Here is an 18,009-nt window from a genome sequence, read left to right on the forward strand (position 1 = left end):
ACATGTTAGATCCAATATATGTATACATATTTATTCAGTTATCTTGTGGCATAAGAAAAATCAGATCAAGAAGGAAGAAAAACAAAAACTGAGAAAGAAAACGAAAATGAAAGCAAATAACAACAGAGAGAGTGAGAATGCTATGTTGTGTTCCATACTATATTCCCATGGTTCTCTCCCTGGTTGTAGATGGCTCTCTGCATCACTGCAAAAGTGGAACTGGTTTGAATTATCACAATGTTGAAGAGAGCCACATCTGTCAGGGTTGGTCATTGTATAATCTCGTTGTTCTGTGTATAATGATATGGTTCTTCTCATTTCACTCAGCATCAGTTCATGTAAGTCTCTCCAGGCCTCTCTGAAATCATTCGGCTGGTCATTTCTTACAGAATAATAGTATTCCCTAGCATTCATATAGCATAATTTATTCAGCCATTCTCCAATTAATGGGCATCCATTCAGTTTCCAGTTTCTAGCCACTACAAAAAGGGCTGCCACAAACATTTCTGCACATGTGGATCCCTTAATCCTCTTTAAGATCTCTTTGGGATATAATCCCAGTAGAAACACTGCTGGATCAAAGGGTATGCAAAGTTTGATAACATTTTTGAGCATAGTTCCAAATTGCTCTCCAGAATGGTTAGATACATTCACAGTTCCACCAATAATGCATCGATGTCCCAGTTTTTCCACATCCCCTCCAACATTCATCATTATGGTTCCCTTTCATCTTAGCCAATCTGACAGATATGTAGTGGTATTTCAGAGTTGTCTTAATTTGCATTTTTTCTGATCAATAGTGATTTGGAGCATCTTTTCATGTGGCTACAAATAGTTTCAATTTCTTTATCTGAAAACTGTCTGTTCATATCCTTTGACCATTTATCAATTGGAGAATTTGAACTATTAAAAATTTGAGTCAAATCTCTATATATTTTAGAAATGAGGCCTTTATCAGATCTTTTGGATGTAAAAATGTTTTTTTTTTTTCAGTTTATTGCTTCTCTTCTAATCTTGTCTGCATTAGTTTTGTTTATACAAAAACTTTTTAACTTACTATAGTCAAAATTATCTATTTTATGATCAATAATGATCTCTAGTTCTTCTTTGGTCATAATTCCTCCTTCCTCTTTCACAAATCTGAGAGGTAAACTATTCTTTGTTCTTCTAATTTATTTATATTATCATTATTTATGCCTAGGTCATGAACCCATTTAGATTTTATCTTGGTATATGGTATTAGGTGTGGATCTATACCTACTTTCTGCTATACTGCCAGCATTTCTTTCTGCCAGCAGTTTTTGTCAAATAGTGAATTCGTATCCCAAAAGGTGGGATCTTTGTGGATAACTATTTAAGACAGTAAGTTATAAACTGCTACTCTATAATCAGCAAAATTTTTCCATACTTGAACCATGAAATCACAGGTTTTTACCCCCAACAGTATAAACATACCTAATTTTTATATTTAGCTGTTGAATGTACACATATGTACCATAGTTCAAAAATTATTTCTTATGAAATATTTAATTTTTATCAAGTTACTGAGTAACATTTTATGAGTAACATAAAAAATTGTATATAATCACACCAGTAAATAATAGTTATTCTTCATAAAAATAATACATAAAAACCATCTATCTATTACCCATATAATTGTTAGGAGGATTACATGATGAGTAACAGGAAGTATCATTGATAACTTTGAGAAGAGACTATCGCTTTGCTGTCTAAGCCAAACAATAGCTGAGAATAAAGTTTCTAGTGGAGAAACACTATAAAAGAAAGCCAACAATTCTGCCTAGGGCTGGAATAAGTCACCAATTCAGACAAATCAGAATGATTAAATCCATGGGCAGTACCATCCCTACTTAAAACTTCAAATGTATTGATTCATAGAGAAAAAGATAAAATGTATACAATTCAAAGGTGATCATAGCTTCTATCATCAACAAACTCAGAGATATACATAGAAATGACATAAAATCTGTGTGAAAATTAATGGAACTATTTAATTTCTAGAAAGATAACTTACTTAGAAGATTGTGGGGAAAATTGAAAAAGTAGTTCTTAATTCATTAAGAAATGGTTCCCAATAAATTATATGCTGCTTTTTTTGTTCAGGATGTGTGTGTGTGTGTGTGAATGTATATGTATATATGAAGTGTGTGTATGTATGTATATATACATATGTAGTGTGTGTATGCATGTATATGTATATATATTATATGTTTGCATATGTATATATACTATCATATTAAACTATCATTATTATATAATTACTATTATTGGTCATGTTGCCTTTTCTTATAGTGTACTATTGTAATATGTACATAGATCATGTATATATGTGTACCCACATCTATATATACACAATACATATGCACACACTCATGTTTGTGTATATATACATACTATAAAGTTGTAGTTTATCTATTTGGGACATGTATATCCTACATAATAGTAATAAGGATTTGAAATGCCATGTATTATTTTTAGAGTGAAGATCGAAAGCAATTTGGACATGAGAGAAGAATAATACCAGCTCCAAAAGCCTCTGACACAGAAAACATGACTATTGTTACTGAGTCTGTAAGAGTGAATTTAATTCAGAAAGATCAGCTGTTCAACTATTGTTCCAGAGAATTAACTGTGATGGCTAGAGAGAAACTGAGGAGAAAAATAAAAGAACTTATTTCCTGAAAGAACTGCCTTGCCTTTTATCTTGCAAAGAAACATCATGATAAGAATTCTTGAGATTTTATTTAGAATCCTGAGAGATCTAAATAATCCAGTCTGCTTTTTGTTTGTTTGTTTTTCAGAAAAGAGGTCAGCTGCAGCAATGATGGTTTGAGGTGAATTTGACTGCCTTCATTCTCACAGCTAATATATTGTAAATAATTGTTTTGTTATTTGTAACAGCCAATAAATTTTATAGCTTGAAATGTTGATATTTATTTAAGCTTATGTGATTAGGTAGTTTGATATAGGGAAAGAGATGAGGAGGAAAAAAGGTATTATACAAGAGGTTTCACTGGTTTATTTAATATATATTTTTCTTATAGGTTTACTGTGTGTACGATATGTATGTTTGTGTATTATATATATATACACACACACACATATAAAATCAAGAGCAGGGAATCAGAGCAAATGGCTCAATTAATAGACTCATACAGCAAAACCTGAAAATATTTCTTGACTGCATTAGAATCTAGGATAACAAATAAGAGAAATAAACAGAATGAGAAGGAGAAACACTCCATATAGACTAAATGTGAGAGCTATGAGTTGAACTATTCTGCTACATGTTTGTGTGTAACACATATGTATGCATGTGTGTACATACATGTATTTGTGCAAGCATTGTGTACATATATGTGTGTACAGTGCATGCACACAAACATGTGTGTATATATACTGTATGTGTACAGGTATATTAAATATATTTTCAGTCTTTTCCAAAAATTGGATACAATGGCATATATGTAAATACATAGAGAGAGATTACATGTTTTATAAAAGACAACAGTGACTTTTTCCCCCATAAAACTTCTAGTCAACAAGACTTCAAGTTATAATCACAGAAAATAGGTTAGCAATCATAATCCAACCTCTAACTTTACATAAGAGAAAACTAAAGCCTAAAAAGGTAAAATAGTTTGCTCCATCCTCCTCAGACTTCTTTTTCATAACAGAAAAATTTTAATTTTATTAAGCAGCACAATCAGTAGCAAATACACAGAACAATATAAAAATTTTAATGGATCGAGACTATTCTGTTATAATTTACTTTTTAAATAACAATTCAAAATTCTAGAAAAAAAGAATGATGTCAAAAGTTTTAAAAGTTATAGTCTAATTGAGATATATATGTGTATGTGTGTGTATATATATGTATATATACACACACATATACACAAACACACACACACATATATATGTATATATGTATATATATACACATATATATATATGTGCAAATACAAATGCGTATGATCAGACACGTTAAATATAGGGGTATATTTATTCACACAATAATTTGTATATATGTGGCTATGTGTTTATAAATTTCATTTATTTTTGTTTATGTTCATTCATGTTGTTAATAATTGGTATAGTTCACCTTAAATGTTGAGCCAGTTTTAATAAAATTTCTTTCTAAAACATTGTCTAATGCTGGGTCCAATTCTTCCCCAATATCCTCAATCAGTAGTGGCCTTCCAAGAGAAAGGCTATCTTCCAGATGATTTCGAAAGTACTTGTGATTCAGAGATGTGATCTGAAAATGCAAATACAATAATAGTTCTTTATAATTGTTTAGGATAAAACAATTAAATAAGATACAAACACATTGGTTTCTGAAATCATACAAAGCTATTATTATAAACCTCTAATAGAAAATTATATTACTAAGCCAATACAAATACAGCTCATGCGTGTATTTTTACCAAAATCTGCTTTGTTAAAATCCAAGTGTAGTTTAGCATTACCATTATTTTTTAGTATGCCTCTACATTTATCCTTCATGATCTCCTTTTAGGAATATAATTTTTATCGAGGTTAGTCTATATTTGGATCAAAAGAGAATTTTTATCAACTACAAGAAAATAAAGAAATTCATTTCAAAATACTAACTGCAATATTGACTTGGTAAGACCAAATTTAGTCTTCCCAACTGTTTTCAAGATCATTATTTCATTTCATTTATTAGAGAGCTCTTTATTGCCTTTATCTCTCCCATGACACTAATTTTTCCCACTGCAATAACTTTATTTTTAAAATTTGAAATGATCATATGTATTTTTATTTCTTTCTTTGTGTGTAATCATAAATGCTAAGCAATTATTATAATGAGATATGGCATGTTCCAATTATCAAGAAGAGTCATAGTTCCCAATTCATCTTGTAGCCTGTCTATTAAAAATAGTACAAATACAGACCAACTAGAAGAATACAAAAATAAAAAATTTTCCAAGTTTTGTACACTAATTCTTACAATATCCATCTGCTATATTTTTCTAGGTAGATAGAGCCAATATCTCTAAAATTTTCAAATCATTCTGTTCTGTAGTTCAAGATCCTTTCTTGGCAGAAAAATAAAATGTTGGTTAGCATAACTATGTGTATGCATAAATTACCTGAAGTTCATTTTTGCTTTCTTTATTTTTAATCCAAATCTTGCCTTGAGTCTGTGGATCAATTAACAAAGGATAACGAGATGCTTTTGTAACAATAATTCCATTCTGTATGGATAGGTCATCATTTGGCAGCCCTTGGAGATTCCACTCACTAATGGTTGGAGCATCAATCAGCATCTCATTGAGGTTTAGATTGTTGCCAAATGGAATGTTCCGGTTTTTCATTTCCCTTTGCCAATCATTTAGCAACAGATTGCGGAATTCTTGATTAAATGGACCAGAATAAGATAGAAAAGCTGTAGCCAGCAATACATCCCCTAAAACGGATAATAAAGCAAAACAAAAACATTTTGTCACTTTTTTTTTTACCATGCATAAAATTCTAACCAAAAGAGACCAAAATTTATTCATTCTTCTCATGCAGATTCCACAAATCAAATGATTAAGGATAATTCATTGTATCATTGTATCATTGTAAGAGGCTCAATGTTAAGTCAGGACTGAGTGGCATATCAAGCAATATTCTATAGTCTTTGTGCTAATAAGCCTAGCTTATTTGGTATTTTCTTAAATTATATAATTATTCTAGATTTGGGTAGGATAATAATTTAATTAGGAAGAATGGAATTTAAAATATATTTAATTAACATGCCCATACATTCCTTAAGTGACTTAGTAATCAATGGTGGAAAAGTTGGTTCCAATATTCCAGAGGAAATATCAGACTAGCATGTATCATACTATATTAATGAGACCTTAAAGGTCATTTACTTCAAATCCCACCTAAAGTATTCCTGTTTAGATTCCTATACAAGTGGGCAAAGAGTTTCTACTTCAAGATCTCTGGTAATAGAAGAAAACTCATTAACATTAGTTTATAAAACTATAAACTTACAAATCTAGTATATAAAATCATTTATGAATTTATACTGACCAACAAGCCTTTTGGTTTGTGCAGCAAACTCTTTACTCTGCTGTGTCCACCTTTCTTTTTCCCCTGCTAGTCCACTTATCAATGTGGAAGCTGTTTGCATCTTATGTCTGCAACGTTCTGCATCTTCAAGCAGTGTCTACAAAAGATCACAATCAAAAGGAAAGTGTAATTTCTTTAAAGCATCATTTGTATATATGACAGGCTATTATCCAGGTTATTAGGAAGAATAAAATAAGATAGCTCTGATTTCACTTTAAAAAGCTTGAAGCCATAAAGTCTGTCCTCTGGTGTCATATTTGTTCTTTTTAAGTTCTATGCCTACAGTATTTTTGGCTGATACCATATAGGTGATGGTACCTTGGAATACAATTGCATAGGATATCTTTGAATGAATAATAAATAAGAATAATAAATAAATAACAATCAAATCACAAGCCTCCTGTCAAAAATATAAATTTCATTAAAAGTCACATGTGTACTTTAAAATCTCAGTTTAAAAATACTGCAAACATATGTTAGAAAAAGCTCTATTTTCTGTATGTGCATATGTGTGTATCATGTATTTTAGAGTGTTAACAAACTTAAAGAAATATAAATTATCAATAAAATGACATTAAAAAGAAACACAACTTATATAAAACAATGAAAAAATAAGAATATTGAATAGTAATAGCTTATCACATTAAGGAGTGATTAATATTTCAAAGGGAATGACAAAATAGTGATTGTTATTTGCACATTTATTGATTTTTTCATTATTAATAGTTTTCAGTATGATGTTAAAAGTGCATTAAATACTTACTATATTATACTATATACCTTGAATTACTAGGAAAGGCAAGATTCCCTGTTCTCAGGAAGTTCGCAGTTTAATAGGGGAGATAATATTCAAAAATATGCAAGATTGATAAGTAAAGATATAGATTAGGATAGATGTAGTGCATAGAAGACGCTAAAATTAAGAGGAATCAGGAAAGTTTCCCAAATTCCTTGATTTTAGATGTAACTTGAAAGAAGCTGGGAAACCAGAAGGCAGAAATAAGCAAGAAGAGAATTTCAGGAATCGAAGTTAGTCTGTGAAAATGATCAGAGTTGAGAGATAAAGTGTCTTTTATGACCAGTCACAAAGCCAATGTTGCTGGATCATATAGAACATAATGAGAGTAAGGTGTAAGAAGACTCTCTCTCTCTCTCTCTCTCTCTATATATATATATATATATAAAACATAATGAGAGTAAGGTGTAAGAAGACTATACATATATATATATACATATATATATATGTATATATACATATATATATATATATAAAGGGACCAAGTTATGAAGGGCTTTATAAGCAAAACAGGATTTTATATTTTGTCCTGGAAATGAAAGTGCACATTGGAGTTTTTCAAATGAAACACAAAGAATAACGTGGGCTGATCTGCTTTTTAGGAAGATGATTTTGACAACTGAGTAGACCAAATAAAGGAGTAGGAAGAGATTTATGGCATGGATACAAACTAATGAATTATTGTAATAGTTCACCTGTGAGGTGATCAAAGACACTGCTGGGGAGTGACAGTATCAGAAGGGAGGAGACATATATAAAACGTGAGAAAAAAATTATAACAAGGAGAGTATAAAGGCAGATCTTATCTATTGGTAACTTGCAAGTATGTGACTATTCAGGGGAATGATAAAATGATGAAAATGCAGAATCCTACCAGCAGGAGGGAAGCTTGTACTAATAGGACCCCAGTTCTGTTCCCACCTAGAGAACTGTGCCTTCTTTCCTCCCCTCTTTCTGCAGGGGTCCTCAAACTATGGCCCGTGGGCCAGATGCAGCAGCTGAGGACATTTATCCCCCTCACTCAGGGCTATGAAGTTTCTTTATTTAAAGGCCCACAAAACAAAGTTTTTGTTTTTACTATAGTCCAGCCCTCCAACAGTCTGAGGGACAGTGAACTGGCCCCCTATTTAAAAAATTTGAGGACCCTTGAACAGAGTAGGGAGATCAAAGGAGTAGAAGTAGGACAGACATGAGGGTTTTTTTTGTTTTGTTTTGTTTGTATTTCAGCAAGTTGTGATATGGATAGTTGTGATATGGAAAATTAAAAGATCTCACTGAGGGCTACCCAGTCCCAGCTTAGTTTTATGAATGAATCAGAAGCAAAGCAAGGAGAAGAGTTCATGCAAAATGGGAAGATGGTCAATGGTTTCAAAATATGCTCTGAAAATGAGGATTATAGATTTAGCATCAGAAAAGCCCTCGAGATCAATTAGTCCAACCTCCTTACATTACAGATGATGTAGTAGTGGCTAAGTAACTTGCCCAAGATTAGAAGGATAAGAAAAGATTATCAGTTTAAATTACAAGGTAGAGTTGGTTATTTTAGAGCAGCTATATTTAGATGGGATAGTAAGAAGCTCCCAGTCTTGGTGGTGAATTTGGTAAAGGTGATATGCAATAAGTAGAGGCAATGATGGTAGATAGCTTTTATTTTTCAAGGAATTTGGAAGTGAAAAAGAGAATTACAAGATGATGCTTTGAAAAAGATAGTAGTTTCATGTGAAGATTCTTAAGATCAAGACAGACTGATGTATCTTTCTAACCTATAATGAAAGAGTCAATAAATAAGATTCTTTTCAATCAGGAAAAATATGTTCTGGTAAGAATACTTCAACATTATTATATTAACCCTTATCTCCTTTGAAACTTACCTTTAGTATAAAATTTGCTTTATAAAAATATTATAAAAACAATAAATATTTGATTTGTTTAATTGTTCATTGAAACATTAAAACAATACAAACACACACACACACACACAAATCAAAAAGAAGTTCAGGAGACAGACCAGCTGTATTTATTATACATATATATATGTATGTATGTACATATATATGTACATTCACATATATAAATTATTATATTATATAGTTTTATGTATATTAGTATATAGTTTTATGTATAATTGTTCTGTCATTTGTATATGGAAATGTTAATGTTTCTGAACGGTTTCCTAGTTCACTGTCAAAGAAAAAAGTTGCCCTTTTACATGTTAAAAATAGACTTCTATTCATTATTACCCATTTTTATCTTCTCAACATTCCAACTAAATTGTCTCCTACATCTTTACCTTTGTTCCCTATTAAATGGTAAATGTAAAGTAGGAATTACTACATACTTCTTAAAGGAAAAGCTCTCTCTCCCACCAGAATTTTTAATGCTTACCATTAAAAAAATGAACAGAACAATGTGTAAAGTTGGATATTGTTTTCCATATACCAGGAACTAATTCATATAGTTATTGGAGTTACACTGATATTAAAAACATTAAAAATTTATTATGGGTTTACTCAATGAAATTTCTTATTCTATATAGTCATTTAAGAATATTGTGACTGACCTCATCCTTAGTGAAAGCAAAAATGGCACTTTTGTTTAATATGACCCTGTAACTATCTGACAAGTTCCCTCCACCTTGGGGTAATTACCTGTTTTTCTGTCATGGCCTTTTCATACTCTTCCTGTACAACATCCAGTTCAGCTTGTTTGTCATCCAGCTCAGCCTGAGCTTTCTGAAGATCTTGCATAGCAGTGACATAACGATTCTCCTGCACCACCAAATTAGCCTAGAAAGCAGAAACAACATGAACTGGTTGACAGGGAGGCTTGAATATTAGAAAATTTGACTGCAGCCTGAATAACATACATAGTTATGTCTTCTACTATGCAGGAAATCATTTGGCAATTATTTACATGGGGGTTCAATTCTAAAATATATCTAATAATGAAATGTTTCTATTGAAAGGAAATATGTTTTAAATGTATGGGATATTTTAATAAGAAACTATTTTATGGATAATTAATGTTTAGAGCCATCTGATCAGGCTGACACAATAGAAGTGATCATTATAAGCCAGTTTTGGAGGGTAGTTTTGTCTGTTTATTTTACTTTGTTTTCAGGCTAGTATTATGATGCAGGTTTATGTATAGTATCAACCGTGATACATAAATAGACCTACAAGCCTCCTAGGATGACAGTTCTACATAGCTATTCAGAATTGGACTTCCACCCTATCCAGGCAGACCTGGTTTTCAACATTTAGCTGTGGACTGGTTTGTTTGCTATTCTGTTTACAATTCTTTATATCCTAACTAGTTTTTATGTCCTGGCTGTGCCTTTTCCTTAGACTGTTCTCCTGCCTTATCTCTGATTCCCAGAATTCCTAGCTCTCTTCACAGCACAATTCAGTTGTTATTTCCAATATGGTAGCCTTTACAGATACTCCCTCTTCAAATTGCTAATGCTCCTGCCATAACAAAATTATTTTGTATTTATTCTTAATTCCTTGTTAAGTCTATCCAGCAGAAGCTTCCTAGGGACCTGACATACAGAGGTGCTTAATAAATGCTTTCTTAATTGACTAAGAAATTTCAAAGAATGTGGCTAATTAGAGAGAATGATTAGAAAAATCAAGGAACATATTCTTGTTAGCCAAGAGGTCCAGTGTGAAAATTATTCCATAAGCTTGGAAACTATTTTCAAACAATTTTTATTTTTAAATCTTTCATCAGTTCACAATGTTTTCCTTCTTCATTCTGGAAAGTAGTTATTTTAGGTGCTGGAAGGCCATTAGCACTGCCTCAGAGCTCTATTCTCTTCCCATATGTTAGAGAAAAGGAAAAAAAAAAACTATCTTAATTTTCAGATCTTGAATTCATTTACAGAAAGAAACTTTAAGAATGAAGTCATAGCCGGATAACAAGTTTGAATATAGCAAATACAAAAAGTATATGTGTGTATGAATGTATATGCATGTATACATATGTACACACAAATAAAATATACAGATATGCATACATATATATGTATATACATCTATGCATATATCTCATAGGTGCATACACACATATGTATATGAGTATTTCTTAAGCAACTAACTGATGTAACATTTTGGATCCTGTCATGTTTAAGTTCCTAACTGCTCCAGTAGCTTAGATAAGTATGTGAAGTTAAGCTATTTATGCCAGGCAGCTTACTGTAGTAAAACACTGATATAAAATAAAAACATTGTAGAGTGAAGAATCTCCTTGTACTGTAAATATTTTCTCAGAGTTTATCCTGAAAAAATATTAATTCCTGAGAATTTACAACTAGGCTCATTTAAATGAGAAAAAGATAACTTTGTTGTTTAGAGCTATGGTTGTGCTATATACAATTTTGTCCTTAATGGTTTCTCTTAGCAGACATTCTTAGTGTTTATAGTAACAGGTAAAATCCAGTTATAGTAAATTCTTGTCCATATTTTCTGTTGTGGTAAATTTGTACTTAAATGTATAGGTAGAAATTACATTCCCAAAATAATATGTAGACAATGTATAATCTGTATGTAATTAATTAGAAAGTAAAAGAAGCACATTGAATTTTTCTCCTAGAATGTGTATTTATAAATGCACACATATACATACTATATACATTTTTATATAATAGTGTTTTGACTATGTGATTTGGAATTCTAACTTAGTTTGAAGGTTTTTTTGAAAGTTGAAAGATTATTCCCTTTATATGTTGAAAAAAATAAGTCGTCATTAACATTGTAAAATTTTGAGGTATGAAGGAACATCTTCTTGCCCAAAATATACCTCCCTCATCTATTTTCTAGTGCCTGACAAAGAGGATAAAGCAGAGACACATAGAAGAGGTAACCAAGTAATCTATCATCAAGCTTCTATTAAGGACTTACTATTTGTCAAGTCTCTGTGTAGGGAATTCAAAGACAAATCTCCACCTACATGCTGGGGATTCAAAGACAAAAGGGAAAGTCTCTGTCCTGGAGAAACTTTTGTTTTATTGAACAGATATATGTACATAGATAAGTAAATATAGCTATCCCCAAAATAAATAAAAAGTTATTTGTGAAGGGAAAGTATTAATAACTAGAATAATACAGATAAGACTTTTGAAAGACATAGGGACATACCTAAGTCTTGGAAACAGTATTCCATGAGTAAAGACAAAAAAGGAATGCACTTCAGGAAAACTTTAAAGTGCTAAGGATTAGCTTTCTTATTACTATCATTCTTGTTATTATTTCTGTGAAAGGCATTATGCTCTCTACTATTGCCCTCATTATGAATAAGTTTTTCCTATAACCTCTTTTTCTACTTAAGGTATGCTTTTCAAGATCACAGTGGTCATCTGTTTTCAATAAGAATCCTCTCTTGGAGTTCTTCAAATGGACTGTCTTGTAGTATAATTTAACAATGATCTTAACACAGTCTAAGACAATGATCTTTTGCAAAATACTTTGTGAATACTATACTATACAGTTTAGTTCTAAATTGGCTTCTATGGGCATAATGGTTTTAAAAAGCATTGTCACCCACATGGGAATTAATCTTCATGGTGGAAGTTATTACTTAAAATCTTACAGGTTTTTGAATGACAACAGCCGGCTAAGAAATAGGCTAAGCTATCTTCCTTTTCCCTTTGTGCCTCAGGCTTTCCCTGCAGAATTACAAAAAATCATGTGGTTGATTCTTAATTTATCTACCATTGGAGAGAATTATACCAGATAAACTTCAGATTTTTTTCTATGCATGTATTCCATGTTTCTAAAAAGAAAACTTACCTTCAAGGGCAACACTTCCTTATTTGTGGAAAAAAAAGAAACCATGGCTTTGGTCCATGAACAAAGACCAGCCACATTTCCACACACCCTTTTTGCAGTTTCAATGTTGTAGTCTGACATTTCAAAGTAAGGAACCAAAAACTCTACCACTTCTTCATTGATTGTGTCTTTAGGAAATTGCTAGGTAAGAAAAAAGAAAAACAAATTTGAAATAAATTTCAAATATCTCTTTTTTCTGAAAATTAATATCTTAACATTTATTATTTGATTCAATTCAAAATTACTGAAAGGTTTTATCATAAATGTAGGTAGTCTAGTACTTTGAAAATTTCTCAAAATCATTAGCTATGACAACTGAAAATGATAACAAGATGATAGAGCCAAAACCAAAAATTATTGAGTGTGCCTTGCTGAATGTTGTGATAAATCTATAATCTCTCTACCAGAGAGACGGAGACTGGTACATCTTTGGGACTCAGATATTCCAAAATACTTCAAAGATCAAAGCCAATTCGGTACCTACTCTAAGTTTGACCCCTATATTGTGAACACCAACATTTGAGAGCCACCAAGTTGCCTAAGGAGGAATAAATCAGCCTTAAGTAGAAACGGTACAGATGAAAGTTTCTATGCTGATCAACAGTGGATTGAGCCAAAATTTGCTGTTTAATATCTATTCTGGGCAAAAGAGATAGAGCTAGCCTCAGGAAAAAAAAAGCATATTGAATTCAGTTGGTAGATGATTCTAGCAGATAACTCATTTTATTGAGTCTCTGAATGGAACTATAGCAGATTTTAAATATTAACATGATTCATGCTTTCAAAGAAATAAAAATTTCATACTATGATTCATTAGACCGAAGGGACATAGAATTAGATATGAAAAGAAAGGAAGAAGGCACAGTGTTCAATGCTTTTATTTTATAAATGAGGAAACAGAGGCCCAAAGAGATTAAGTGAATTGTCCAGAGTCACACAGCTAATAAGTTTCTGATACATAATTTCAACTTAAGTCATCCTGACTTCAAGCACAGAATTCTACCATCAGACTCTTATGTGAGTTGAAAAAATATGGTGGGAATTGATTCGGTTCTTGAGAACCTATGTCAAATAGTCTAATAGCAATGTTACTATGAGATAAGGAAAAAAACACAGATACAATCAAATATTATTCCATTTTAGTTGATCTGAAATGGAAAAACAAAATAACTGAAACTAAGGGCTAAGATTAGACCAAAAATTATGATATTCTCATAAATATAGAACTAAAGTCATCAGTAGCAAAGATGGAAATTCAAAGGGGGGGGCTGGGAAGTAGTAATCAAAATATGCAGATTTGATTTCTTATTTAAAAGTGTCATTAGTAGATAATAAATAAATGCTCTTATCCATTTTAAAACAAAGCAGAAAATTTTTAAAGTATAAACATTTCTAAGTAATGTGTCTTCCTTCAAAAAGTGAGAGCAGTGCTGTATTTTGAAAGGCAAATTTTATTTCCACTTTATTCCTATAGGTTACAATCTAATAGAACCTCATATATCCATTTCCAGACCCTTTTGGAAAACAAGCTTACAGATGCAGATCAAAGCAGAAATAGTGCTCTTAAGGAAACTTAATAGGAGGCACTGGAAGCTAAGGTTAGGAGAAAGGAACTTGTAGGAGATTTCTACTAGGAAAACAGTGGCAGGATCCACAAAAGAATGGGAAGCTGACAAGAAGGCATGACCAAAAAAAGGCAGAGATGGCTGGTCCTATGATGGGAAATATGAATAATTAGAATTTTCATATATTCTATATCACACTCATTTTCAATCAACTGAAAGGAAACTCAACATAATGAAACATCTCCTAATAACAAAAATGTTTCTTAAAGTATTTCAATGAAGAAAAGTACTGTTCTACTTTCAGAGTCTCTGACAGATTAATGTGTTATGAAAAGCTCTCAGTTTTAAAATATCAGAATTCAGTCATTTATTTGTATAGATTTTCAATTAGCTTGTGAAAAAAAGGTAAAGCATTGAAAATTTTAAGCTAATTATCTAGTGCTAAGATGTAGTCAAAAGCAAAGTGGTAATAATAAGTAATCAAAATTAAATAGTATGTGTTCATCCAACATAAAGACTCAAAGTTCTTTATTAATTTCCAATCTTTCAATTTTCTTTTATTTTCCCTTCCTGTGAGAGATCTAACTAAAATGATTTGTTACATCCTGATGGAGACAAAGGAAAGGAACAAAGAAAATTCAATAAATTTCAATGCTAGTAGATTAAGGAAATAAGTTTAAATAGTTTTCAAATAGAACAGGAACATGGAATATGCCAATATTTCAGTTCCCCTGAGTCTTAATGAAGAAGTCAATCACGTGATTTCCTAGAAAATGTGGCCAGTTCCTTACTCTGAAAAACAATCCCCAAATCCTCATTTAATCAACCCATTTCTGAACAACTACCTGTAAATTCTGTAAAAAGTTTCCTGCAGTCATTAATTTTAAGGATTCCTGCCAAGAAGGGATCACACAACTTTTTTCCAGGTCAATTTTTACCACATTGACTTTTCTTTGAAATAGCAGCAACACACAGTCCATGATGCGCATGATGAGGTGAGGAGGTCGGCCTAAGGTGCGGACAGTGGCAATATCAGAAGGCTTGATAGTCTGGAAAATTACAAGATCATTAAAAATCAGACCTTATTGTAGAAAATGTGGTTAATAAATTGAAAATTTCACTACTGATATTTTAACTATGAAAAGCAATAATTTATTTAAAAGTTAGAAGTACACCCATGGGGTCTAGGTTCAAAGAAACATATTTTTCAGAAAACTCCAGTGTTATAATCCAAACTGACACATGGTCATAAATAGTGGAAATAGGCCTCCTGTAAAACTTTATTAATAGTCTCACCTCACATAAAGAAATAGGGAATCTAGATGGAAAAAAAATTAGAATTCGCAGCATTCAAGTAATCATCAGAGATTCCAAAGATAAAAAATTCCACCGTAGGCATCTGTCATGATTTTTTATTCATTAGTTATGTAGGTCAAGAGTGTCTCTATCTCTGTTAGACAACACAGAACTGTCACAATGGAAGACAATAGTATATTCCCACAGGGCTGATATATTGAATAATTAGAAGTGTTTTAGCTGGGAATCGACCTTTAGATGAAGAAGTTGGATCATATAAATTTACCATGCTCCTTAGAAAAGTTATTTTCCATTAGTTATAGATATTTTTAACTATAAATTAAATTAGCAAAAGATTCCTATAACATTTTAAGGTAATACCAACTGTTTCTTCACTGTGTTAATAAAGAGACAATCAGGTGGCACAGTGAATGGAGCACTGGATCTGGAATCAAGAACTTTGGAACTGAAATCCTGCTTCAGACATAATAGCTTTATGACTTTGGATGTCACTTATCTTCTGCCTGCTGTGGTTTCTCATTTGTAAAATGGGATAATAATAAATAGTATAAACTTCTCAAGGTTTATTGCAAAGTTAAAATGTGATATTTGTAAAATGCTTTGTAATCCTTAAAGTATTAATAATAATAAGCAATTGAATGCATTGGATATAAAAATCGACCATATGCCTTATAATTGGGCGATATCTATATCTGCATCTCTCTTGAATAGAAAAGTCATTCTTAATAATCAAGAGGCTATAAAGTGACAAAAAGTTGAGGATTCGGGATTAAAATGACAAGGATGCAAGTAGCTGGCACAAACATGAGAAAAATAATGGATCAGGGTGGAGAAGGAACAAGAGTAACCAGAAGGGTCTAATTTGTGTTCCTGGACACCCTGACTTTATTTCATTGCTTCACTGGCTTTGATAATCCTATATAGTGAAGACAATTCTACTAAGAAATAGCCAGAAGCCAGACTGAGGAGGCAGTCCAAACAATAGATAAGCATTCACAAAATCAGGACTTTGGAAATCAGTCCCATTGCTCATTAGAGTGGACTGCAATCCCTTAGAAGACTGTGAATGGAAAAGTAAATGGGAGAAGTTAAAAACACGAGTGGAAATGCAGATGAAAAAATATTTGTAAATGCAAAAATCAGTGACATTTGCTAATTCCTAGTGGAAGATGCCACAGGAAACAATTTAATTGAATTATACAATCTGCCATCTCTTTTAAAGTCCTTGAGAATAAATTCTCCAATGCACTAAAATGATTTCATCTACAATTTGGATTTCCTCTCTGTAAAGTTGGTCTGGTCCAGCTATTCTATCTGATTTCTTTAAATTTATTTCTACTTATATACATAACTTATTGGGTGAAGGCATATTTGAGTCTAAGTATAGTTACTCTGCTGTAATTCACAAAGAAGATTGTTATGGAAATCTTGACAGATCTTTTCCATTTTCTTATCTATTCCCTTATCTTGTAGTTTCATTTTTGAATGATACAATTCCTATAGATTTCAGATCATAGCATCTTAGTGTAGAAAAGATTATAGGAATCATCCAGTCCAATTCTTGACTCCCTCAACATTGATCCCCAAGCATCCCCTAAAACATATAGTCAAAAACCAGTCAGGGAGGTATTATATCAAGACTTCATCGCAGATGGAATTCCATTAATCTTCAGAGTAGTCCATTAGATTTGGGAGAAGTTGTATTAGGAAGTTTTTCTTTATATTAACTATAAATTTGCCTCTCCACAATTCCACAATTTCTACTTATTGCCCTGTAGGATCAGGTACTAGAAAGTCTATTACCCATTACATATGATAGCTCTTCAAATACATGAAAACTGCTGACAAGACCCCATCAGGTTTTTCTTTTTCAGACTAAACATCCTTATTTCATTTAATAGATTCCTATATAAAAATTGCACCATGCAGATTGTCCTGTTCTGAATATTCCCCAGATTGAAAAAGTTCCTTCTATAATGATGTATCCAAAAATGAACATAAGATAAAATGATCCAATTAAATCTGAGTGAGAACTGTTATACTATTAGATCTCTAATTCTGTTCACTATATACCGCTTATTGAAGCCTAAAGCTAAATTAGTTTTTTTGTACTTTTTATCATGTTGTTGAATCAAATTGCATTGAATCACCCAGATATTTCTCAGATGAATTACTGTCCAGCCATGCCTCCATCTTAAACATATAGAGTTGATCAAAAAGCCAGAAATTAAAGATAAAAATTTATAGTAATTAAATTGTATCTCACCACAACCTTTCTATAGGTTAATTTGTCTCTTCACTGTTTTTCACTCTATAAAGGGCTTCTTAAACAATTTCCATTCATGACCCGTTTTCACTCAAGAAATATTTAAATGACCCCAAGAATAGA

General features: G+C 31.7%; 1 protein-coding gene across 1 annotated transcript in view; it reads right to left on the reverse strand.

Moving 5' to 3' along the window:
• Nucleotides 1-18,009, reverse strand: part of DNAH5 (dynein axonemal heavy chain 5) — a 290,296-nt gene that overhangs the window by 88,698 nt on the left and 183,589 nt on the right. The window contains exons 59-64 of the mRNA XM_051973471.1: nucleotides 15,149-15,352; nucleotides 12,700-12,879; nucleotides 9,559-9,696; nucleotides 6,076-6,211; nucleotides 5,142-5,458; nucleotides 4,127-4,282 (exon numbers count right to left, since the gene is read on the reverse strand). Coding sequence (XP_051829431.1) covers nucleotides 4,127-4,282; nucleotides 5,142-5,458; nucleotides 6,076-6,211; nucleotides 9,559-9,696; nucleotides 12,700-12,879; nucleotides 15,149-15,352 — 1,131 coding nt within the window. The remainder of the gene's footprint in view (nucleotides 1-4,126; nucleotides 4,283-5,141; nucleotides 5,459-6,075; nucleotides 6,212-9,558; nucleotides 9,697-12,699; nucleotides 12,880-15,148; nucleotides 15,353-18,009) is intronic.

This window comes from Antechinus flavipes, chromosome 1 (assembly GCF_016432865.1).
Source record: "Antechinus flavipes isolate AdamAnt ecotype Samford, QLD, Australia chromosome 1, AdamAnt_v2, whole genome shotgun sequence".
Taxonomy (NCBI): Eukaryota; Metazoa; Chordata; class Mammalia; order Dasyuromorphia; family Dasyuridae; genus Antechinus; species Antechinus flavipes.